Source organism: Canis aureus, chromosome 10, assembly GCF_053574225.1.
Source record: "Canis aureus isolate CA01 chromosome 10, VMU_Caureus_v.1.0, whole genome shotgun sequence".
NCBI lineage: Eukaryota > Metazoa > Chordata > Mammalia > Carnivora > Canidae > Canis > Canis aureus.
This window is the reverse complement of record NC_135620.1, coordinates 44,253,040-44,278,377: the sequence shown is the minus strand read 5'-3', so window position 1 is coordinate 44,278,377 and position 25,338 is coordinate 44,253,040. Positions and strand designations below refer to the sequence as shown.

At 37.5% G+C, this 25,338-nt stretch overlaps 1 protein-coding gene across 23 annotated transcripts in view; it reads left to right on the top strand.

Annotated features, from left to right (window-relative positions):
* The window catches only part of ELAVL2 (ELAV like RNA binding protein 2), a 142,963-nt gene that overhangs the window by 99,754 nt on the left and 17,871 nt on the right, over positions 1 to 25,338 (top strand). For all 23 annotated transcript variants that reach the window (XM_077912161.1, XM_077912168.1, XM_077912170.1 and 20 more), the window contains one exon: positions 2,905 to 3,008. In XM_077912161.1, coding sequence (XP_077768287.1) covers positions 2,905 to 3,008 — 104 coding nt within the window. The remainder of the gene's footprint in view (positions 1 to 2,904; positions 3,009 to 25,338) is intronic.

Here is a 25,338-nt window from a genome sequence, read left to right as displayed (position 1 = left end):
TCTGAAGTGATGGCTAATCTGAAGGTTTTAGAGGGAAGACATTCACTTATATATGAAAGTGCATACATAAAAAAGACAGTCTTCCTGTCTTCCTGCAGGGTTTCTTCACATGCCCAGACGGTCAGCACGTGGCTCCCTCTCAAGGGTCCCAGATTTGCAGCCCCAGATTCTCTCTCACCATTAAAACTGTGATTCTCAACCTTGGATGCATGTTAGAATCACCAGAGTTTTAAAAACCTGGTACTAGTGCTTCATAATAGACCAGTAAAATAAAAATCTTTGGGAATAGGACTCAGGTATTATTATTATTTTTTTAAAGCTTTGTAGATGATTCCAAGTGTGTGACCAAGGTTGAAAAAACACTTTGATTAATTGTGCTAAAATGCAGGTGTAAGGATAGTGCAGTAGATAGGAGAAATAAACTTCTAATGCAGTTATAATTGATGATTCTATTTTATTATAGAGTAGCAATGTGACAAAACTGTACAATGTTCAGCTTGTCTTTCCTTTCCCCATTATATTTGTAGCATCTTATTTATTTATTAAAAGATTTTTATTTACTTGAGAATGAGAGTGAGCGAGCTTTGGAGGTGGGGGAAGAGAGAGAGAGAGAGAGAGAGAGAGAGACTGGAGCAGATTGCAACGCAAAGCCCCCAATAGTGGGGCTTGACACCATGGCCCCAAGATCACTTCCTGAACTGAAATCATGAGTCAGATGCTTAACTGATGGAGCTACCCAGTGATTCCCTGATTTAATTTTAAATGAATACATGGAGACTCATTAACATATAGTAGATATGTTATTTTTCTTTTCTTTCTTTTTTTTTTTTTTAAGATTTTATTTATTTATTCATGAGAGACACAGAGAGAGGCAGAGGGAGAAGAAGACTCAATGCAGGGAGCCTGATGTGGGACTTGATCCCGTGGCTCCAGGATCATGCCCTGGGCCAAAGGCAGGTGCTAAACTGCTAAGCCATCCAGGGATCCCCTAGATACGTTATTTTTCTTTATCTTTTCACATTGATGATTTATTTCCATTGGTAGTGAATGTTCTCATCACTGGCTAAGCAACCTTGTTGGGTAAAAATTACTACCTTCATTTTGGAAATAAGGAAGTTATGGCTCAGAGAAGTTGAGTAGCTTCTTCAAAGTCCGAGAGCTGTTAAACAGCAGAGCAGATTAGAACTCTTATGTGTCTGTCTCCAAAGCTCATATTCTTTCTTTTATAAACTGCTTCCTTGAGCTGCTTTTGTGTTCAGCCCATTTGAATCCTGCTCAATGACAATAGAACTGCAGCACATTTCATAAGAGGGCACTATGCACGCGATAGACATACGGTAAATGTTGAATTTATTAAAAAGCCGAATGCTTAAAATACAATGGCTTCCCATGGAACTTTTAAAAAATAGAACTGTAAGTAAAAGAAAATCTCTATGATTAGTGTGAAGAAAATAATGGATTGAATTAGTTTTAGCTATTCCTTAAAACAAACAAACAAACAAACAATTTAGTAAGAGGGCATATGTTAGTAATTATTACTCAAATCTTTTTTTTTTTAAATTGAGGTAAACTGACATATTAGTTTTGAATATTGTACAACATCCAAATTCTGATAGTGGTTCCAGAATACAACCGCAAGTTTTCATGGTTATTTGGTACTATATTTAGTGTTCTCTATTTTTTTGTGTAGTAATAGGGAATGCTTTAGGGTAGCCAGAGAGGCTATCCTAAATACCTGTGTTCATAACCACATACACCTAAAGTACCCCATCAAAGAAAAAAAAACAAACCCTATTTGCTCTGAAATTGATGGGGAAAAAATATATATTTCATAAAAAGTATTTGGACCTTTGCTGAGCATCTTCTGGGAAACTCAGTTAGTTTGGTTTGACTTTAGTAGATTAAACCTTTATGTTCATTTTGTCACCTACTCTACTATGGTATTTCTTACCTTTTGAAACTGAGAAACCTGCCTTTGGTTGAAAAATTGCAATATTTTGGATTGGCTTTACTTATATGTGCATTCCATTGATTCCAATCCCTTGGATATCTTCCATTTTGTTTGAGAGTTGGGACAAATTGAGCTAGGGGTTAGAGAACTCAGATGTTAGGGAAAAACAACAAAATACTCCTTGTTAAGCTACTCTTACTTCAGAAATTGTGTTTTATTATTATTTTTTTATATTTTTCCTTCCTTTCCTGCATGTTCTCATTGGCTTGGATGTTCTCAGTGTAAATCTTTGTGTTCAGATTTCCCTGTCTCCTTATTTAGGTCATCAAACCTTTTTTAGAAAATTGGATTCAGTATTTGAAGAGGCTCTCCTACAAAATGTACATGTACACATGCATACATGCATGAGTGAACACACGATTCCTCACCTTTTAAGTGGAAATAATTATTCTTGGTAAAGGCTGTAAATTTGTCAGGGTACAATGTACAGAATACTGACAGATTCTTGGTTGATGCTTGATGCCTTCGCCTTTTATGGGTAAAGAAAATGAAACTGAAAAAGTCGTGCCCGTGAAGCCCACTCAGCAGCTCGGCGGAGACTTGCACCCACTGTTTCTGAGACTGAACGTTACATTTGCTGCTGGGTGCTCTGGCTCAGGCAGGATATGTTTGATGAGATGCTTTGGAGATGTGTGGGGGTTCTTTTGGTTGTTTTTTGTTTTTAAACGCACAGCTTGCTGAGTTCTAACTGATGTTTAAACTTGCAAATGTAGTAGACAGGAGATGAAAAAAAGACTACATATATGTTTCTAGAAGAATTAATGTAGACTTCTTTTTACTATTGAGAAAATGTGCTGGTGTGAATGATAAGACCGTATGCCAAAATGAGAGTGGATCTCTGTCATCAGCCGTGTAGAACTAATATATGCCTTTTTCTCCTCCCCTTTCATTAGGGCAGAGCTTGGGATATGGCTTTGTGAACTACATTGACCCTAAGGATGCAGAGAAAGCTATCAACACCCTGAATGGATTGAGACTTCAAACCAAAACAATAAAAGTATGTCTTAAATTTTTTTATATCTACTTGCAAAACAGAGATTAAAAACAATTCAGGTCGTCTTGTAGTTCTTTTCCTTTGTTTCATGCTCAAATAGACACTTTTCTGAGAGACCTAGCAGAATTTTTTGTTACGTGGTAGGGGAAAATGTTCAGGAGTACTTTATCTAATCACTCCTATATAAAGGAACAGTAGCAACTCCTTTAGCTAAGTACTTTTTGAAGCCTGCTGAATTAACTCTCCTTCCTTTATAGTCAGTACTTCACGTATAACTTGAGAAAACCTCTGACTAGTTCTTTGAGCTTAGGGCTTGGCTGAGTTGTTCTGTGAAAGACCAGGTAATAAATAATGTTAGGCTTTGTGGGCCATGCAGTCTGTGTCACAACTTCTCAACTCTGCCCTTGCAGGTTGAAGCTTCCATAGATAATAACGACATGAATGAATTGACGTGACTGTGATTTTAGAAAACTTTATTTATGGAAGCTGAAACTTGAATTTCATAGAATGTTCACGTGTTGCAAAATAGTCTTTTTTCTTTGTCCCAGTCATTTAAAAATGTAAAAATCATTCTTAGCTCAGAGATCATAAAAAACAACCGACAAGTTGGATGTGGTCCATGGGCTCTGTTCTGACTCTGCTCTAACTTTGAGGAGACTGATTGGACACGCTTAGATGTCACACATGTTATTTTTCCTGTTATACTTTTCAAGGCAATTGGTCAGTAATTTGTGGATATTTTCTGGCTTTTGTGAATTTTCAAAATGCCAACATAAAAGTTAATATAATTTGCAGTATAGATTTCCTTTCCTTTAGAAAATAAAAGGTTGGGGGTGGGGGGTTGTCTGGGTGGCTCAATTGGTTAAGCGTCTGCTTTTGACTGGTACTGGGATTGAGCCCCGTGTCAGCCTCCCTGCTCAGTGAGGAATCTGCTTCTCCCTCTGCCCTTGCCCCTGCCCCGTGCTCATGCTCTCTCTCTTTTTCTATCAAATAAATAAAATCTTAAAAAAAAAAAAAAAAAAAAAAAGAATTTGCTTCTGGCAAATGCTTAGTGCACATGCCATCAATTTTGCCTCTCCTGCCCAGTGCAGACATTGCCAATCAATCATGGCAGTCTTTCTCAGTTAGTCTAGATGTAGCACCCAAATATTTTTCAAAATAGTGTTCCAGACAACCTCTATCAATTGACTCAAGCTGGAACCTATTTTCCACCCTTGATTTAAGAAGTTGGCTCACACTATAGCCTGAAGTGGTAAGGGGAAGCTAGTCAAGGCTGACTATGGCATCCATCTTGCTTAGAGACTCGTCTAGAAGATTTCTGCTCATTTTTTCAGAAGTCTGGAAATGCAGTGTCATCTTTGTGCTTAAACGTTGCTTCTCTCAGAATTGTCAGCTTAAGGTAATTCATTAGCCCTGGGTAGTTTTGACATTTCATTCTTTATATTTATTGGCCCGTAGGAAAAATGCCTCCTAGTTCTGTCTCATTTAAAGGGAACTGTATGAGGAGCTCCCAGATATATTTGGATGTAAGATGTCCAAGAATTCTACATGTTTCTTGAGTAAGGAAATGTCTTTTGAAAATATTAACCCTTCAGCCAGAAAAAGAGCTGGTTGTTACGCTACCAGAATTTGAGGGAAAAAATTAGATTTCTTATAGTCTATAAGCACAAAGACTTACGACTGATACTTGTTTTTTTTTTTTTTTTTTGATACTTGTTTTTTAATCTGGATTGCTTTTTTCAATTTCCATTCTTCTCTGCACACTTTTTGTCACAAAGGTTAGCTTTTTACTAGTAATGTTAAGCACTATTACTATTAAGTAATCATCAAATGCTACTAAAAAAAGACTTCTAATACCCAGTCACCTTCAGATTGTTTTGTGTGTTCTCTGTCCTACTGAAGATTTTTGTAGGCCTACCCATGTTAGATTTATTTTCAGAATTGCTGCTAATTTATCTTTCTGCTGAGGTCCTGAGCTGTGGTTAAGAAGAAATTGGAGTAGATTGCTCAAATCAGAGCATACTCTTCTCCATTCTAGAAAAAGTCACCCATACCTCATTCTAGGGAAGTCCGTTCTTTTGCTGAGTTCTTTTGCAATAATGTCTACAAGAAGGCAGAAATGCAGGGGAAATGGGTTGCCAGAGAATGAATTTCCATGGCCTGCGAAGAGACCATTGATGACAGCTGCTTCCTCTTTGCCCATTGCCCGGCTTTCTCTTCAGGGCCCAGCTGCTCGGGCAGCATATGTAGAAGAAAGGACAGTAATGCCTTGTGGCTTTTAAACTGTGACATCTGCTACTTCTCTTCTGATTTTCTGAAATGGGGGTGGGAGTGGTGGGGAAGCAGCAGGCTACTTCTTTCCCCGCCCCCATTTGGTTCCTGTAAAAATATCAGATAACAGCTGGTATCCTCAATTTGGCCCAGATTTCTCTGAGAGGCAAAGCAGACCATTTTCCAAAACTACAGAGCACCATTTTTGTCTGTTTGTTCTTTGTGTGGTTTTTCTTTCTTATTTTCAGTGAGACATGTTTTATGTTCTTAGACAACATCTTGAGCCAGTTTTTTCCTCATGTTGGCTGCTTCAAGTACCTTTTGGAAGCTGCGTTTAAACCATTCCATTCCCTGGGATACTATGCCGTAAATGAGCCTTTTTATCCTTCTTGCAGTCCATCCTGGTGGTTGTTGTCGGGCTAAACTTACACACTTACCTCATGTTACTTCTCACTCAGACGTCTCTTATTTTTCCCTACTCCTATACCATGTCATTTGACTTTGGAGTTGACCCAGCATTATCACTGCTTTCTATGGTGGTCAGATGGGCTCTTTACTGGCAGGCTGATCTTCTCAGTCTGTTTCACGCTGCTTTAGTTGAATAGCAGCCTCTCCCCATCTATGGGAGCCCATCTGAAGTTCTTCCTTCAGCCACTGCCTGGCTGGGCTCTGCCCCCAATAAAAGAGTTTGAGACCTTAGTCCGAAAAGAGTTTGACTAAGACCAGGCCCTTAAAGACAAAACTTGTATATTTAATATGTCAAAACTCTTTCCCTTTAGAAAGCTGTGGTAGACTAATTAATACATACATCATATACAAGTATACAACTGTTTGTGTTCTTCTCGTCTTCCAAGCCATCTAGCATTTAGTGTGCATATGGTGGAATTCTTAGTAATTGGAATATTGAAACAGTGAATCAAGTGGTGTGAAAGGTGGTTTATTTAGCAGTTTCTCCTGGGGCTTCCTAATAGCATTAGCCCAGTAGGGTTTTGTGCAATAGATGGAGAGTGTGTTGAATAATGACAAATATTCAGTATTTTTGCAATGAGTGAAGCAGAGTCCCTCAGGCACTGAGAAATTTTTAAGGCATTTATTCCTAAACTTGGTTGCATCGGATTCAGCAGAAGTGAGTTAGAAATGCAGGTTCTGGGGCCCACTTCAGAACTACTGGGTTAGTGTCCAGAGGTGAGATGCAGGAATCTGCCTTTTATATGCTTTGTGATTAGTAACAGCAAGTCTAAGGCCTAGCATTACGAACCACCAAAATGTACCTTTTCTCAATAGGTGGGTTCTCTGTTTGATATTTTTGCATGCAAAGTTAAGTTTGTTTCCATTCTTTACCTTGATAATCTTCTTGTGGGTAATTCCCCTGAGCGTGCTGAATGATAGATAGTTCAGCATTCAGAGTAAAAAGTAGTTCACACCATCTTCACTTTTTAAAAAGTATGGTTTAGGAATTAGAAAAACTTTAATACGTTCACCTTATGTTAGAACTGTATTTATTATAAATAGCAGCATTCATAGTTGTAAGTTTCAAAGTGATTAGTCTCTTCTCCTAAAGATCAGTATTTTCCTGATTGGGTCAATGTTTTGGCAGCTTACCTTGCTGGTGATGACACCATTTCTGAGCTACATGGGAGTCAGTCATGATTAAAGCCTGCCCACATTGTTCCTGATACTGAGATGGTAAATTAAGTGTGAAGAATTAAAAATGTTTTTAACTTCTTATATTAGGAAGGATAGTGAAAAGATAGTTTGTGCATAGTTCAGGTATAGATGGTGGGAATCTTCTCAGACCACTGTCAAAATGCATACGGGGGGAATCTCATCAAGAGCCCTCATCCCCATGGGAACCCTTCGTTCTCAGGACCATTTGACATCTTAGTGGTTGTGGTCACTGTGTTCAGTCCTCATGTTCTTTTTCTGTTTTGTTTTTAGGGGGTCTCAAGTACTTATAAAATCTAAATCAGTATATGAAACATTTATGGCTTCAAGCCAGTACTCCTCTCTCCCAAGGGAAAATGCCTTTTTTTTTTTTTTTTTTTTGCCTAGGTTAATGATTATCAGACTTAAATCCATAATTAGTGGAGTAAAATACTGAATATTCCTTAAAAAATCTTATACATCAAGTACTGTGAATAGGTGATGGAGATTTTTTTCCTCCCAGCATCACTCCCAACTTCTGCCTCTCCTGCAAGGGATGTAGGAAAGTGGGAGTTTTTTATCTCAGGAATAGAAATTCATGGCTTCTCTGCCCTACTGAAGAAAAATCCCTATTTTTTGGAATTATTTGGGAATATTACCAGCATGGAAAAACTGTCTTAATTTGGTTTTGACTAAAAAGATTCTTAATCATTCATACATAAACCAGCCTAAATTTCACCTTTGCTTAAAAGCTATTAATTGATACACATTAATATGAAATTTCTTATATTAAAATAACCAAACCACCATTTAAGGTAATAAGGACAAACTGTTAAAGAAATTGGATTACTAAATATGGATAGTATCTATTTCTTAAAGTGTTCAGGTAAAGAACAAATAAGATAATAAACTTTTATTCTGAGCCATGTTGCTTTAAATTGTTACATTTATATCTTTTCCTAACCTATCCTTTTTCTAGTAACTGTGGTATTCACAGACTTCTTTTGTACTTGTTTGGCATGAACTATATCCTTAATATAAGAGAAATATAGAACTACATTTCAGAGATTTTAGTCTTCCTGACATTGATAAAGTGACTTTACTGGCTGTGTGCTCTTGGACAAGTCTTTTAATCATTAAAGTTTCCATTTTATCTGTAAAATTTATTCATCACTGAGTATGTATATTACCTGCTTTTTATTTTTTTTATTTTTTATTATTATTTTTTAAATTTATTTTTTATTGGTGTACAATTTACTAACATACAGAATAACCCCCAGTGCCCGTCACCCATTCACTCCCACCCCCCGCCCTCCTCCCCTTCTACCACCCCTAGTTCGTTTCCCAGAGTTAGCAGTCTTTACGTTCTGTCTCCCTTTCTGATATTTCCCACACATTTCTTCTCCCTTCCCTTATATTCCCTTTCACTATTATTTATATTCCCCAAATGAATGAGAACATATAATGTTTGTCCTTCTCCGACTGACTTACTTCACTCAGCATAATACCCTCCAATTACCTGCTTTTTAAAAAAAAATTTTCCATGTTCTGCCAAGTTGTGTATTATAAGAAAAGGTGTAACTATTTAATAAATAGTTAAAGAACTCATGGTTATCATGGAATGATTTCGTTAGTAATAAAATGCAGGACCCTATCCTGAAGACAGCAGTTTTAACTGTTTCTCTTTATCATTGTTGAAAATTTAGCAGCCACAGTAAAATTTGCTTTGGGAAACAGTTCTCTAGCTCAAACGTGTTTTTGGTACAGAATTATTGGGAAGGGGATTGGTTCTCATTTATCATTGTAAACCCTTCTTTTATAAAATTTAATTCTGAAATGCTGCATAAATCATAGATTCTTCACTGTAGAGAAGGAAATAGCATGGAAGTAGAAATACAAGTGAGGTTAGGCTTGCCACCTGGTAGGTGCTCTGTTAGAATATCTGCAGCACCATTTTGGGATATTTGAGACAAGTGAGTTTCATAATAGCAATAATGCTGAGAGTTCACACTTTTGTAGGGAAGTTTGAAAGCAGACGTTCAGGGAACCACATAGAATTAGCTAGAGTGGTAAGCAAGGGAAGAAATGCAGAAAGGAGCCAGAGAGCACTGAGAGATTAGAAAATGTGGGTGTGCCATGCCAAGGTTTTATATTATAGGTGAGGAGAACCACCAAAGAGTTCTGAGCAGGGTAATGATGGATTGGACTTAAGTATTTGTTAGGAAGGGAAGATCTGTTTGTTATAAACTCCATGTCTCTCTGAGCATCCCAGGCTAGCCTAGTGTTCTTTTGGCTTATATAAATCGATTTTATTTAGGTGTTTGTGGAAATGTGGGCTTTACAAACTTAAAAGCATCTCCTGTAAAGTACCCCACATTTTAGTACTGCTGCATATAGATCATTTACCTTTTACTTTGACCAGTTTTGGAAAATTCTAAAGTAATAATCTGAAGGACAGGCTTCAAATTAACTGACAACTTTTGAGATGTCTGACCAGCCAAATAACACTTTAGGTTAACTTTTGTTTGTGGAGGGACAAAAAAGTGGGAAAAGTGCCTGCCAGGAGTGGAAATGAGAATGGTAGGTGAGTGAATAATTTCTTTACCTTTTTAAAAAAGACTAAATGTATTGTAACTTCATTTTTAACCCATGGCCTGGAACTTTCTGAAGACAGGTGCCAGGTTTTACCAGTATATTGCTGCATCTGATTATCAGAAGTTCTTCAATGCATTTAAATAAAACTCTTATATCTATATTGAGTCCAGTTTATATAGTTTTTATTTGACATAAAGAATAAGATTTTTAAAATAAGGTATTAGTTGTATAATGCGTATCATGTGTTTGCAGAATACTCAACTTGTGAGCTTGAAAAAAAATTTTTTTTTAATGCAAAACACCATAGGTTTTTACTTTGGGTGGCCTAGAGAGTGTGGGTAGGTGACCTAGCCTAGTCTTGAACTTCATTGTCCCAATTTAAGCCTGTTTGTGTTATGCCTGCGTCTTCCAAGCTCTCTTCATAGTAGAAATGACATTTGAAGAATTCCAGAGAGCAATAACTTGGCATTATCTGAATGGTTTTTCTATAGATAATGTTTTCATGGTTGCTGGAGCAAAGGCTGAGCCTGCACAGAGGGATGGGTGAGGAGGAAGGTCCTGGTGGTAGTGTCTGCTTCCTTCCTGCCTGTCCCTGCTTGTGAACCACAGGGCAGGGTGGTGGGGGGTGGGGGGTGAGTGTCTCAGGATTGAATCCATCTTTCTTAGGAGGGAGTTCATAGATGATTATATTATCCAAGCCTCTGCCTGTTTTTCTGCCTGTTTCATAAATGTGTATCAGCAAAGGCATTTCTGCTTGGCACTGTTAACACTTCATTTTTCCTGCTCTTTAAGGGTACGGTAGCGCAGGGCTTGTTGTCTTTCATTTGTGATTTGGGAGAAGTACTATGAGGTAGTTTGGTGGCTTCTATCTGATCTACCAAGCTACCTTGAGAGTTTAAGATAGGTATGCTAACTTCTGAAGAAGGGTGCCTTAATTTCTTGCTCTACTTTTCATAGTAGTTGCATAGGACTTTTATCTTTTTACTTGTCTGGATTTATGCAAAAACAATGGTTTCTTGTAGGCAAATATTCCTCCCCCCACCCTTTTAAAGATTTTATTAGAGAGCACAAGAGGTGAGTGGGAGATGCAAAGGGAGAAGCATACTCCCCACTGAGTAGGGAGCCTGATATGAGGCTTAATCCCAGACCCTGAAATCCTGACCTGAGCCAAAGGCAGATGCTCAACAGACTGATCCACTCAGGTGTCCCAGGCAGATACTCCTTTTGACCAGAGAAAAGCAGGTCAGGTTAAGGGACTTGTTCTCAAACACAGTACGTCTAACGGTACCCTAGGAACAGAAATGTAAGATCATGTTGGGTGATGCTGGTGGCTTTTATTGTGTTCTTTCTACCTCATATTATTGATATTCAAATGTTTTCCTATGAAACTGATTATAGGTACTGCTACAAACAAATGGAATATTCCCTTGGGGACCTTAATTTGGGTCTTTTACTGTCTTGAGACTTTCTGGATCAGATCTGTTATGTGTGAGGAAGTGGAACTGTTGTTAGCAGTGGAAAAACTCTGTCTTTTGGCTGAGTGCTGGAGACAGCCATACCTCCAGGTTGAGAGGAAAACTGATGTCTGGAGGTCATGTTCAGCAGATGGGCAAGTCCACATAGATTTAAGTATTTTGATGGTAACTGGAAAGTAAAGGAATTTAGTAACTCTTTGGATCTCTGTTCTATAGGAGACCTACCCATTCAATAATGTTTTTCTGGTAGGTTGTGGCAAGCCTCAGATGCAAGTTTACAAGTTACAGAAAGTGCGTTTGTCATTCTTTAAGTTTGTGTGTAGTCTTTACAAAAGCATGTTTGGTCCATTTTCTTTTACCTCTGCCATATTATCCTGCCATTGCCCTTATTGTCAGTTCTAAGCCACAGATACTACATCAGACTTGTGGGGGTTTTCTTTGGGAAGCTTCTTGATATACTGCTTATGATGAAGCAGGAAAGAGGGCTGTGTTTTGAAAACTGTACAGGCAGTCTGTTACTTGTGTGCCCCCACCCCAAATGAGAAGCACTCATTTGAAGGTTGCATCAAGACTTTGAGCCACAGACCTGTATTTATGTCCTACTCTCTTGGTTTAGCTTTTTCATTTGTAAATGGTGGGGATGGTAACCACTACACAGTTACTGTAAATCATGTGATTTAACATCTAGAGGTAGAAAGTACTTGTGTTGGCCTGTTACTTTCAGAAAGAGAAGATCAAGAATATTAAGTTGTTTTTCAGTCTTTTCTAAAAAGTGGTATTTTGAAATCAAGCTGGGGAAGAGTTGAAAATTGCTACTTTTTCTCTGAAGAAAGTAGTCACCCTATCTAGTTTGTTGGTTTAATTTTGTTGGATATTTTAAAAACTATAGTTACCTTGTGCTATAAAAAAGTGGGTTGTGGACAAAAATCAATAAATCATGCTAATGTGCTCTATTTTTTGGTCATTAGTATAAAGTTACCTCATCCCACAGGAATGAGAAGTATAATCCTTCCTGCATAGGTTCTGGGATTGCTAATGAGTCTTAAAATGACCCTCACTGACCTTCAGGTTAGTAGCGGGAGAAGGGCAAGGAAAGCAGAGTTACCTGCATGGTCCTGGAAACCAATCATCCAGAAAATGCTTTCATTTCCACAAATTTGTTAAAAGACTATTCAGAAATTTGACTATTCCTGCTTGTTTCACCCCAGCAACCCTGTCTATATACCTAGAAAGATTCTGGAGTCATTGAGAGTGGCTCTGACCTCATAGAATTAAGCACAGCAGCCTTTTGCACAGACCAGCCAAGCTGATGAACTCCTATCCAGCTGAGCCCCATCTAGTCAGGCTGATTTTTGGAAATACCTTGGAATGAGTTATATGGGCTTTGTTTTACATTTACATTTTAGTATTTGTTGGTGATTTATATTCATATATACTTTACTTTCAAGCTACCTGTGAGTTTTTTACTCATTTGGAAACCAATATTGATGGGTGATAAGGAGAGCTTGACACTGTAATTTTTATGAGCTAGTTTCTAGAAATCCTGAATATGCCCTGGAATTGGAGGATTACCTATTTAAAATCCTTCTATATGAGGAACTGCCAGAACATTAATGTTCATCAGAATCCCTGGGGTGAGGTGGTTGATAAAATGTATATTTCTGACCCTAATCAAAACTTACTGAATCTGATTATCTGCTGAGTGAGAGCAGAGATTGTATTTTAACCAGTCATTACCGGTGATTGTTAATAGGTTGATGGTCTGACCTGAGGACCATCATTTGGTAGATCCTAGTGATTTTGAACTTGGATAGGTTTGTGGTGCTTGTTTCAAAAACAAATCTACATGTAAATAAAATTTTCATTTGTGGGTTCTATCGTAAATTGTCTGGAATACTTGTGGTTAACAGATGTACTTTTATAATGCTGGATTTACCTAAATAATATTTTCTTTGTCTCTCTCTCAAAAAACACACACAGGGTACTCATTTTCAGAGCATTTTAGTGTCATTAAATACTTCTAGCATTACAAGTACATAAATGTCATTTAATATTTGATTCTGAGGGTAGAGAGTTTGCAGTATGGTTCTTCTGGGGCTCATTCATTTAAAATGGGTATTTCATATTAGTATAGAGATTGGGAGTTGAATTATATGATTCAAGATGGATTGTGAATCAGAATATGGAAGTTGCTTTTAAAAGGCAATAAAAATTTATTTCCTATTAATAGGCTCCCAACCACACCCCTTTTTTCCCCTCCCCAGTATTTGGTTGGTTGAACTTTGCTTGTCAGGGTTTGAATAAATGGGAATTTGCTCTTTTATCATAAAGACTCTCCCAGATAACATGTTATAAATATTTAAAGTAAAAAAAATTTACTGTATATTACCTTAATTTAGAAACCTTTTGACCTATTTGGCATTTTGTCCCAAGGCTGTGTGAAGGCAGTGCATACTGTCACCAGAAGGCTTAGAATGGCTCTGTTCTCAGATTTGCAAAAATGGGTTAATAAGTAATTGTCATCAACTTACAGGATTTTCCGTAGTGTTCTTCATTAACCAGTGTCTTGGGGGAATTGTGAAATATGCATTGTCTGCACACTGCTGGCACACAAAGTCAAATGAGCTGTGAAGGTGAGGGCTAAAAACACCCCTCTCACCTTTGTATTTTGTCCTCTGAGTATTAAAGAACATTGATCTACCAAGTGGCAAAGGGGGTACTATTTGGCGGTTTAATTACAGCCAGTGAATGTTATTGATGCTATCAATCAGCAAGACCCAGGGAAAGGGCACGGTGCCAGACCATTCGGTGCTCCCGACAGTGTAATTAAATACTGCAGGACTGGATTCTCAAGGTAAAGTGAGGTGCTTCCACACATCTGAAGCAGGAGAACACTTTGTCTTGCAGCACAGGTAAACGTGGTTATCGTCTCCGACTGCTCCTCTTTAAATTTTTGGAGGAGTTTATGAATGGCAGTGATACAGTCTGTTCATTGTGTACAGGTAAGGTTGTCCATGTTTTCCTTAAAACCCTCTTTCTTGTAAAAATCTTCACAACTGTCCTACAAAAGCCTTTAGGAATATAGTAATTACTTTCTGTTAAAGCTGTTTGGGGGATATACAGCTCAGGTGTCTAATAGATATTTGGAGAATGAGGGATTGTCTTTGAATGAGACTATTAGTCCTGCAAATCAGTTCATTTAAAAAAGCTTTCCCTGTGATTATTCTCTAATGTCTAATCATGTTGAGAGAAAAATATCTTGGTAGGTTGAAGTTATAAAACATTCAGTAATATTTCAGGGGTTATTCCTTTTAAATTATCTATTGAATAAATTTTTCATCATTGTATAACTTATGTCAGGTCCACAAAATATATGTTGGTAAAACTTTTTTTGGCTCTGGGGAAGATTTATAATAACATTCATATTATCCTTTTTTTCCTTTTCTCCTATGTTATCCATGTGTTTCACACACAAATTTTCATCTAGGTCTGTTTGAGAGACAAATGCCATAGGCAACCGAAAGTTTTGTTACAGTCATTTTATTTAAATGATGTATAGTTTATACTCATTAAGGCTTACCAAAGACCGGCTCCCCTTGAAAGGAAGTGTTTTCCTTTTTGTGCATATATGTGTGTACATATACACATACACACATTAGATTCCTGACAGTTGGGTTAAATCAGGCCCGAAAACATTTCTGGAGTGTTTTCAGTTTAGTTGTAATGTAGGTATGGGTTACAAACTGTTTTTACATTTACAACAGGTGTTTGAAGGAAGATTGTTAGAACTTTCCCTTGGATGTTTGAGGATAATTTTTAAAGAACATTAAAGGTTTAGTAAAAGTGGTTACTTCATCTTCAAGAGTCTAATCCCGTTAAGGCCTTTTATATTATATGGAATCATAGCAAGTTCAGCAGTTAGTTTCCAAGTTTGTATAGAAGGGCATATGATTTATTTATTTAGTTTTTAGGGCATATGCTTTAAAAGTTATTAATGTCCATCATGCCTGTGCTTCCCCCCCCCCCCCGACAAAGATATCAAATGTGATATTAAAAAAGTAATTGCAAATTGTTTTTTTAAAGACCATACAATCTTGGATAGGGCACATCTGTGAGTAATGAAGTACTTAATTCTCCAAGTGTTTTGAGTGTCTAGTATGACCCAGTCAGCCTTGCTAAAAGGTTGGAGCCATGCTAAAATATGACAAGATGTCGTCTTGTCTCCCATCCAAGTACTAACCAGGCCCAACCCTGCTTAGCTTCCGAGATCAAATGAGATCGGGTGCGTTCAGGGTGGTATGGCCGTAGACTGTCGTCTTGTCCTTGATGTCATTGTGTAGTAGGGAGAGATAGCACTTTATATGATTTTTTTTTTTTTTTTGATGTATGATAAGCTAATGCAGAGCACAATGGGAATGGTTATGTTACTGGCTGTTGAGAAGCCTCTTCAATGGTTTCAGAGGTGATAGGGTTTTGCAAAATAGGGTTTATCTCCTAGAGAAAGAAGACAGGTATTACACATGAAAGAATGTCTCATCCAAAGGTACAGAGGCCTTTATGTGACATGTACTTTTTGGAAGAAACTTGGAAACTGTATACTCATTCTGTCAAATATTAACCTTCTATGAAAGTGATTGATAGGAAAATTTAATCCTACCCCCATAGTTTACATTTATCCTTTTTTAGTGAAGATCTAATTCACAAAAGGAACTATAGCAATGAATTTTATGCAGATTAATTCATTTGTTCATAGATACCTCTCTGCCTTGTTCTGCAAAGATCCATGGTAACCTGTGAGACTCATTTAAGATATTTAAAGATGGTACCAAGATGAAATTTCTCTGTGGAGTATTTAGTGTACACACAGAAATAGGATCATTATATTTTCATTACTGTATGTATAAGTAGGTCAAAGAAGACTTGGATTTCTGAACCAACATTGCGGCAAAGCAGTTTTTCTTTTAGTTATAGAAGAAAAGGGAACTTATTGTAGATGGTATTTAAATTAGCTTTTAAAATTGCCACACTGATTTTGACTATTCCACTCACCTAGCTTATGGGAAAATTATCTCCACATTGTATATGTATTTGACCTACACGTATACGTTTCTGTGGACTGTCACTCCCTGCTCATAAAAGCTTCATTGTGACATTTACAGGCTCCAGAATCTGCCCCAGCTTGCTATTACAGTGTTTTCTTTGTTTTGCAGAGATTCTTTTAGCTGGGCTCCTCATCCTTGAGTATGCAAGTCAAAGTCAAGACCCTGCCTTGGGTCATTCTCTGCCTATATATACTGCTCAATACTACTACTTGGCCATAAAAGCATTCGGTTTTTACTGTACATTACCTCTTTGGTGGTCTGCTCTCAGAGGGCAGACATCTTTGTGTTCAGAACGATTCACAAAATAAGCGTTTATTTAAAATTTTTGAATGAGGAAGTATCTATATATTGCTTATAAGGAATAGTGAAGATGTGCTCTGTATGCTCAAAGATAGGAATATTCACATTTAAGTGAAGCCAAAAGTGAAACTGACACTTTCTGATAGGTGTTACTATTTATTGAAGACACTGTCGAGTGAAGGATATATAAAAGACTTACCTGCTTTTTCTTTTCTATAGTTAATGAGGATTTAACTATTGTTTTCCTTTTATGTGTGATTTTCTACATAACCTGCATCAGCCTTGTATCTTTGTCCTCTGTCATTTTCATGTATTCCTTTTTTTCTCTTAGACCTTAGATGGGGCTATGTTCAAGCCACAAATTTGGCTCCTTAAGAACCTCCTCCTTTTTCTACACAATACCAACCAGTGTTTGTTGACTTTTATTGTGAAACAGCTTCAGTTTGCTTCTACTGAGTACTGTGGAGACCTTTTAGGTTTAACTTTCTAACTCAGCGTTTTAATCTGTTGGTAGTGCTTTAGATCTACTAGATGGCCCAGTACTACATAAATTATATTTTAAGTTTATTTTTGGAGGTAAAATTGTAACAGGTAACTTGATAGCATGGCTTTTGTTGGAGATTGCATCTGATCAAATTTCAGAATCTTGAAAGAACCCTTAAGAAGCTACTACTGGAGAATGGTTTTCTAAGAATTGAATGAGTACGTCTATTTTTCTGTAAGCCAGTTTAACTTGTCTTGTTTCCAGTGAAGCACAGAAAGCCAGATTGTTGGACAAGCATCACACCTTCTAATCATCTTGCCTGAGAGGTACTTCAGAAGTAGCCCCTGCAGGAGGCCATGGAATATTTTCATTTAGGAGGAATTGGAGTGTCTAGTTGATGAGTGGGGCTATGAGATAGTTGCACATGTAAGAATTAGTTTCAACCCTTTAGGAACTTACAGGCTAATAACGTAAAAGCTTTGTAAGTGAATTGTCGTACTGTTACCCTGGGAGGATGCTTTGAGGTAGTTTGCTGCTCTGGCAATGTTGAAGAGGCCCCAGACACATCTGAGTATTGAGCACTAAGTACTGAGATTTCCTTTTTTTTTAAGTCTCTGTAATGTCCTGCTAGTATACACAGTGATAGTGTCCAAAATGAAAAATTCACAGTACTCCTGCCAGTATTTTTTTTTCTACTGTGAAATCACATTGAGTCATTAGGTACTGATTGACTGGTGACTTGTAATCCATCCCACATTCAGAAACATACATGCAACCCTAATCTGAAATTAGGCACTGTTCCCCGAAGTCCATTTATTATTTCTGCCATTGTCTCCCTGAAATAGAGATGATTCTGTTTCTCCTCTGTTTCTCATTTTGCATCTAACTTTAGGCTCTAACAGATCTTTATGAGAGAGAATAAGGAAGTGGGAGGATTTAATATGCAATAGTTCGGTTAGAGAAATAAAATAAAGTTGGTGTTTTCTATCAGCCCGCTTAAAGATGCTGGTTGTTGACCTTCTATATGATAGTAAGACAGCCTTTCCTCAAGCGTCAACCAGGCTTTGGGCTTTCCAATACACTCCTCTGCCATTGTCTTACAGAATACTTACAATATTGTATTGTAATATTGTACTAATTAGTAAGGGTTAATTTTGATAATAACTGCCAGGATTTGGGAGAAGCCTTATTTTATCTTTGAACTATTTTTCAGTTAAAGTGCATAATCTTTCTTGTGCCAAATGGCCACCTCTGTGTCTTCCTGTGTCTTCCTATGTCTTCTCAGAGATAGTTATATTTGAGTTTCTTCTTTTACAAATTGGAGATGCTAATGATAATACCCAATCCATACCTTGCTGTTAGGGTCAATTCAACTAAGTAATAGTATATGTAATATACTGAGGGGCACCTGGGTGGCTCAGTTGGTTAAGTGTCTTACTTTTAATTTTGACTTGGGTCATGATCTCAGGGTCCTCAGATCAAGCCCTGCATCAGGGCTCTGCAATCAGCAGGGAGTCTGCTTGGGATCCTCTTTCCCTTTGCCATACCTTCTCCACCTCATACCTGTGCGCTCTCTCTCTCTCTTTCTCTTAAATAGATAGATAGATAGATTGGTTTATCCATCCATCCATCCATCCTACTGAGACCAGTGCCTGGCACATGGTAAACATTTAATAAATGTTTGGGGCTATCATTATTTATATTGTTAAGATTTTATATATACATGAAATTCTTATAGTATGGTGAAACATAATTATGGTTCTCCAGCTCTGTGCTAATAGTTACATTTTCCCATTTAATCCTTGTGAGGTCCCTGTGAGGTAAGGACTATCATCTGTCATTAACATCAGATTGCAAAATGAAGAAATAGAGGCTTCAGATGGACCTATACAGAACTTATTTACTCCTTAGTTATATAACTGGTAAGGTAACAGAGACAGGACCTGAACTTAGCTCCATGCAGTTCTATGCCCTGGTTTTTACTACTTCATAACTTTGGACGGCTCTGGGACAAGCATCAGTTTCTGGCCACCAGTTCAGAGTATGCTCTGTTGCAGCCAGAACTTCACGAGTAATAATGCATTTTCTTTTGCCTTTAAAAGTTTTTTGACCTAGTACTAAACTAATTCATGTTTGCCTCAATTCTAGCCTATTTATATTACTTATTCTTTTTTTTTTTTTTTTTTAAGTAGGCTCCACACCTAATGTGGGGTCTGAACTCATGACCCTGATGAGATTAAGTGTCCCATGCTCTACCAACTGAGCCAGCCAGGTGTCCCTTCCTTAATACTTCTGAAGATATGTGGCCAAATAAATAATCTCATTTCGTATTTTTAATGTTAACAGTAAGGGAGTCTGCTTTTCCTAACCAGTACAGAAAATTTCCTAATGCAGAGAGGGTAGGAATGAAGTCTAGTTGTTACAGCTGAAACTCCCACTTTTTTTTTTTTTTTCCAAGCCACTTTAGTGTAATCACTTTCCAAAATATTAATGGGCTAAGTGAAGATACGGGATTGGAAATGGAGTATTAATTCCATTTGATAGATTCCTGCTTAGATTTTAGGATGACTGATGCATTGCCACTATAGTTGTAGATCAGATTTAATCCTCCACTCCCTTCAGATGTTGCATCACTTGTTTTTTATTTTTTTGTTAACGTCTTTACATACAGAGATCTTTAGAAATTTGGAAGGTGTTTTCTGCTTAAGTTGCATTTCAAGAATGCTTTACCACAGGCTCCCTGTTTGCCTTTACCAGCGGAGTCCTTGTTGAATCATGTGTTGAATCTTCATCCAGGCAGAAGCAAAATGGAAGGGCAGATGTGATCTGCTAACTTGGGTAGTATACTAAATACTTTGATACTTTCATAAAATTTTAAGAAAACTATACTTTAATAAGATACAAAGATGTAGGGCAGCCTGGGTGGCTCAGCAGTTTGGCGCAGTTTGGCACCTGCCTTCAGCCCAGGGCGTGATCTTGGAGACCCGGGGTCGAGTCCCATATTGGGCTCCCTGCGTGGAGCCTGCTTCTCTCTCTGCCTGTGTCTCTGCCTCGCTTTCTCTGTGTCTCTCATGAACGAATAAATAAAATCTTAAAAAAAAAATAACAAAGATATCAGGACAGTCTGTTAGACCCTTATTTAACTGATAAACGTGCATGAAACAAATTTGGTAGCATGTATGTATGTATGTATGTATTTATTTATTTATTTATTTATTTTTTGGGGGGTAGCATTTTTAAAAAGATTTATTTATTACCGGGACACCTGAGTGGCTCAGCAGTTGAGTGTCTGCCTTCAGCTCAAGGCGTGATCCTGGTCTGGGGATCGAGTCCTGCATTGGGCTCCCTGCAAGGAGCCTGCTTCTTCCTCTATGTCTTTGCCCCTCTCTCTGTGTCTCTCATGAATAAATAAATAAAAAATCTTAAAAGATTTATTTATTATGAGACAGGGAGCACGAGGTGGGAGGGGCAGAGGGTGAGGGAGAAGCAGACTCCCCCACTGAGCAGGGAGTCCATCTGGTGGGTTTCCAGGACCCTGAGATCATGACCTGAGCCACCCAGGTACCTCTGATTTGGGGAACATTTGATAGATTCTGCTCAGTGTAGTTTTTCAGAGGCTGAGTTTAAGAGAGGCTGTCAAGTATCCAGCTTGTGATGAGTTGCTTAATACAAATCTTAAAACCAGCATCCTTTTGTTTTTCTGTTGCTGTTCTGTAGTGTTAGCGTTGTTTTTAATAATGCCATACAGGATCACTTTATTCTTATGACATCACTTATTCTTTGGTTCATTTTTAAGTTGGATATAAGGATCAATTGCTTTGAATTTTATTTAATGTTATTGCGCTAAAACTTGGAAATGATGTGAAGCTGGATAGTCCCTAGTGTAGTATACCCAGTTGCTGTTTTCCCTTTCCATTAAATGATATGTAATTAAAAAAACCTGTTTAATACCTAAAATATTCTATTTGAGGTACATTTCAATTTACTTGGTGTAAAGCAATAGTCTTGAGACTCTTGATTTTTCTTTTTCAGCTGCCATCTCCCACCTCTCTTAGCTCTTTCATAGACATCTCCTAAGTAGTTCTCAGGCAATACTAGCAGTGGAAGAAATACAGGAACTGTTCTAAGGAAAAGACCCATTTTGATGTATTCAAATTTTCTTAGGTGTATAGAAGAAAAAATTCAGCAGAACTAAAATACTTACCTTCTTGCATATCTCTTCTGGTATTTCCTTGTAAATGTCTGATCATCCTCCCAAGAATTGTCATTTTGCTAGAATCTTGTATGATTTCAGGCTCTGTTGCAGCCAGTGGTGTAGTGGAAAATCCCTTGACAAAGCAGCAAGTCCTCAATCCTACACCTTGCTCTGCATCCTTGGACAAGTCACTTCACCTTTGTGTGCCTCAGTCTTCCTCTTTTCTAAATATCAAGAAATTGGGCTAAGTGATTTCTGTTTCCTTTTTGCTCCAAAATTAAGGACCCCCCCCACCCCGCTGCTACCCCACATCGCCCAGCAATTTATTATTCTGTTAAGGATTTTATTGCTTCTGGGGATTTGAGTCCCCCAATTTGTGAAATGAAACTTCATTCCTGACATGTTTAATGCTATCTGCATTCTAGTCTATGCACAGAGAACCATCACATGCGATGTTTGCTGTATTACAAAAAAGATTATAGCTCTTCTTAACTTTTTAAGACAAGATTTCAGAAACTAAGTTTCCCCACCTAGTGTGTGATTGTAAATCCTTTTCATTACAGTAAATGTGTGGTAGGTACCAGGGTGTGCAGTGTAGGGTAAAGACTAGGTTACTTATTTCAAGGACATCACGCAATTACGAGACAGAATAAGAAACAAATTGATCTTGGTTTCCTCCGTATGGACGAGAACAAGATGTGTGATGCAGTGTGGGTCCCAGCAAGGAAACTACGATGGGAGAAGGTGGTGAGAGTAGACGTTAGGCACTCAGCAATGCCCTTATTGAATCTGAAGTGACTCACATTTAGTTGAGTGGGAGGAGTAGGTTATACTAACACAGGGAAGTCAGAGAGGAAGGTTTGGAAAACTACTGAAGGTTGTGTGTGTTTATATAGAGAAGGGAGTCCGTGCCCGGAACATAAAGAACTAAGAAATTTGAAATTAATCTTAAAGCATTAGGGAGCCCCTGAGGGATTTGAAGCAGAGAAGAGCACAATTGTGTTTTGTGGTGTTTCTTGAATTAAAACAATCTTTATGAGACTTAAAGCATTCAACAAATTGAGTCTCAGTAAAATTTGAGGTCTCCCATGTATTTTCCACTGATGTGGTTTTCTGAATTCTTTGTCTTGGAATACTTATTAAAGGTAACTCCCCTAATCTATAATACCCTTTTTAAGCCTTCCTGTTAGGGGTGATTATTGCTTTTAGCTCTAACACCTTTGCTAGAGCTAATCTTTAATTTCTTATGGACTTATTTTTGTATGCTTTGTTCTCTCAGGGTTACTCCTTTGCAACCATTTGTGAAATATGCCCTTGAAAAAACGTAATCTTAGGCTGTGATATGTATATGCCTTGATGTGTGTTTGAGACTTGTTCCTGGTGGGGTTTTGCATTTAGAGGCAGATAAAAGTACAGTTCTTCCCTTTAGGTGAATTTTGAGGTCTGTGGCCTGAATTGTGGTTGGAGATGGCATCCATCTGTGTACTTTACTTCTGAGCTCTTTTGGAGGGTCCAGTCTACCCACCTGTCTGTCAAGCCTTAATGCTGCCACAAGACCTTTGCTACTGCCTACTGGAGCCAGAGCAACTTTTATTTAGTGAGATTGTCATTTTTCAGATAGTCCCATCAAAACTCCATTTATTGATAGGAACAGCAATTAATTCTCAGTTTAAATAGTCACAAGCATGACCTTGTCCACTCCTTTCAGTTGAAGAGATTGAATGGAGCTTTTCAAAAAAGTCTGAAGTGGCAAGTACCTAATTTTCAGGTTTAATGTTTATAGTCCTGGGTCAGTAATTGACAAGTGATAGAAGTTGTTCAATGGTGATCTTGCCAGTGGGAGGTTTTTCAAATGTCCTTAGTTTAATAAAGAAGGAATTGCTTTGTTCATGTATAGACTTTATCTCTTTAATCTGTTGGTATTAATGTCCACTGTCACTGATCTTTCGTTGATGAATCAGAGAGAAATGAGAGCAGTTGTATTTCTGGACAAAAGCATTTCAGTGGACTTCTACCCAAAGTAATATATTGGGATTTTAAACTTTACTATGTACATGTAATAAAGTTCTAATTCTTATCCATAAGATATTTTCATTCCTTTAGTTCTGTGTATTTTGATTAACCTGTGTTTTGATAGCCCATTCTTAGTCTATATGTTACTTGTCCTTGAATGTTTAATGTATAATTAGTTCTGGTTGCTGATGAAGAAATGCGTTTTTAATTACAAAGAATATATTGTGTTTCAAACTATTCCATTTTCAAGACCTAATTACTTTGATAAACCTATTTTTATCTCTGTTTTGTCCAGCATGATCTCATTTTGAAGAACAATTTGAGAAGCCATTGGCTAGAGCATTTGTCTATACTTCTAACTGCTTCCCTTCCTTCCCCTCAAGTAATCTCAGTATTGCTTGTCTTTGTTTATTATATCACTTGTAGGATTGTGAGAAATTCTAGAAAAAACCTGAGTTTTAAATTGCTATCTTTGGAGTAGATTGGTGTTCAGTGTTGTACTCCCTGTATCATCTTTAAATATTTAAATTGCAGACTCTCTGGCTGCCTCTTAAATTAGATCCTTCACTTAGTAGTTTTGACATTTCATAACCTTGCTCCTCAGGCATTAAATATTCACCTGTTTAAATGGCAGTGAAAATTTAAAATCCAAAACCATTCTATTAATCCAGTGAAAGTAGATTGGAGAACAGCTTGCAGTTGGTGAAGGAAGAAGCTATTTTGACCCCACTGGGACATACGCTGAAGGTTCATTGTATTGAAATATTTCTAATACATAGTTTGCCATAAAACAAAACCATCTCTTGCATCTTCTTCAAGAGGTTTTAACCTTGAAGAACCATAAAAATAGACATAACACTTTGAAGTTTGAGTTAGCCCAAGAATGGTTTTCTAAGTGAGTGATTCAAGGCACCAGTAGAAATTCCACATCCACAGAAAAATACGAATGGAGAAATTTGCTGATAATTGCTAGATATAAAATTTTGTCTGGAAACTGGTTGGAATCTCCAGAGTACAAATCTGTCTTCCACTGCAGGAGTCTTCTTCCTACTTTGATCTAAGTACACATTCTGTTTATAATCCTTTGAGATAGAAGAAGAAGAAATGTTTTGCCTGTCTTGGAAGGGAGGATGTTATTAACAGTGGTGTCCTTGATAGAGCAGAGGAAGGGCTTGTTAATCCTGAGGAAACAAAGGTATGGAGGTGACACATGGCCCCTTGGTCCGGGAGAGGGATGGTTGCCCTTCCTTACATTTTTATTTCTTAGAAGTGGATGACGGGTAGTGAGGAGATAATATTGCTCATTTAATTCATTTTAAGAATTAGAAAGTAATAAAGCTAATTTAAAAATGCTAATTATCATGTGCAGTTTCTGCAGTGAATCTCAACTAGTGACCACTCATTCTTGGGAGAAGTTACTTTTTAGAAAATATTAATAGAAAATGAAATAAAATAACTTTGACTTAACAATGATTTCTAGTGTCAGTCTCTTTTCTGCTGCCTTAGCTCAGTTTGACTATATGTGTAAGAAATAGCCAAGATCCATTTAATTTTTCCACACTTTCAGAACAAAATTTACTATAGTGTGGTAAATTGTAGAAAGAAAACTGTACAAAGATACAAGGATATGGGGTCAGAAGGATCAGTTTGAATCTAGTGGTATTTAACATTAGGCATGTTATTTACCTTGTCTATACCTATGTGCCCAGCTGTAATATATTAATGTGTGCCTTACCTACCACAAACAAAACACTGCTTAAAAATGCTTTGCACATGGTGTAGTCTTGTAAGTCCCTAAGTGTAAATTAAATGGAAATATTATTTGTTACTATCGTGAATTTATATGCAGTGTGATCACCTCTATCCTGCCTGTAGTGATGGGAACCAGTTCTTTTACAAAATTACTGAAAAATAAGTCTTGAGGAGGCTTATTATTGGTTCTTGGAGCTCTTTTAATGTAGCTGCGTTCTAAAAATAAACCTAGGGTTTGTTTTAATAAGGTATGGTAGGACATATAGATATGGAAATTATCATTATGAAAATAGAAGTTTATAGTTACAGATCTTTGGAAATAGGGTGCAACATGACTTGTAGGGCCACATGGGGAAGCATCAGGGATAGTCAAGAGGCAGAGAGGAGGGTGGAGTATGGTTCAGAGCTTTTGTTGGAGTTGCTAGTGGGAAGGAAAGGGTGAGGCAGGGTAGGTGTGCTGATTAAGTTTAGCATTGGCTAATTTGAATAATTTTGGAGGACT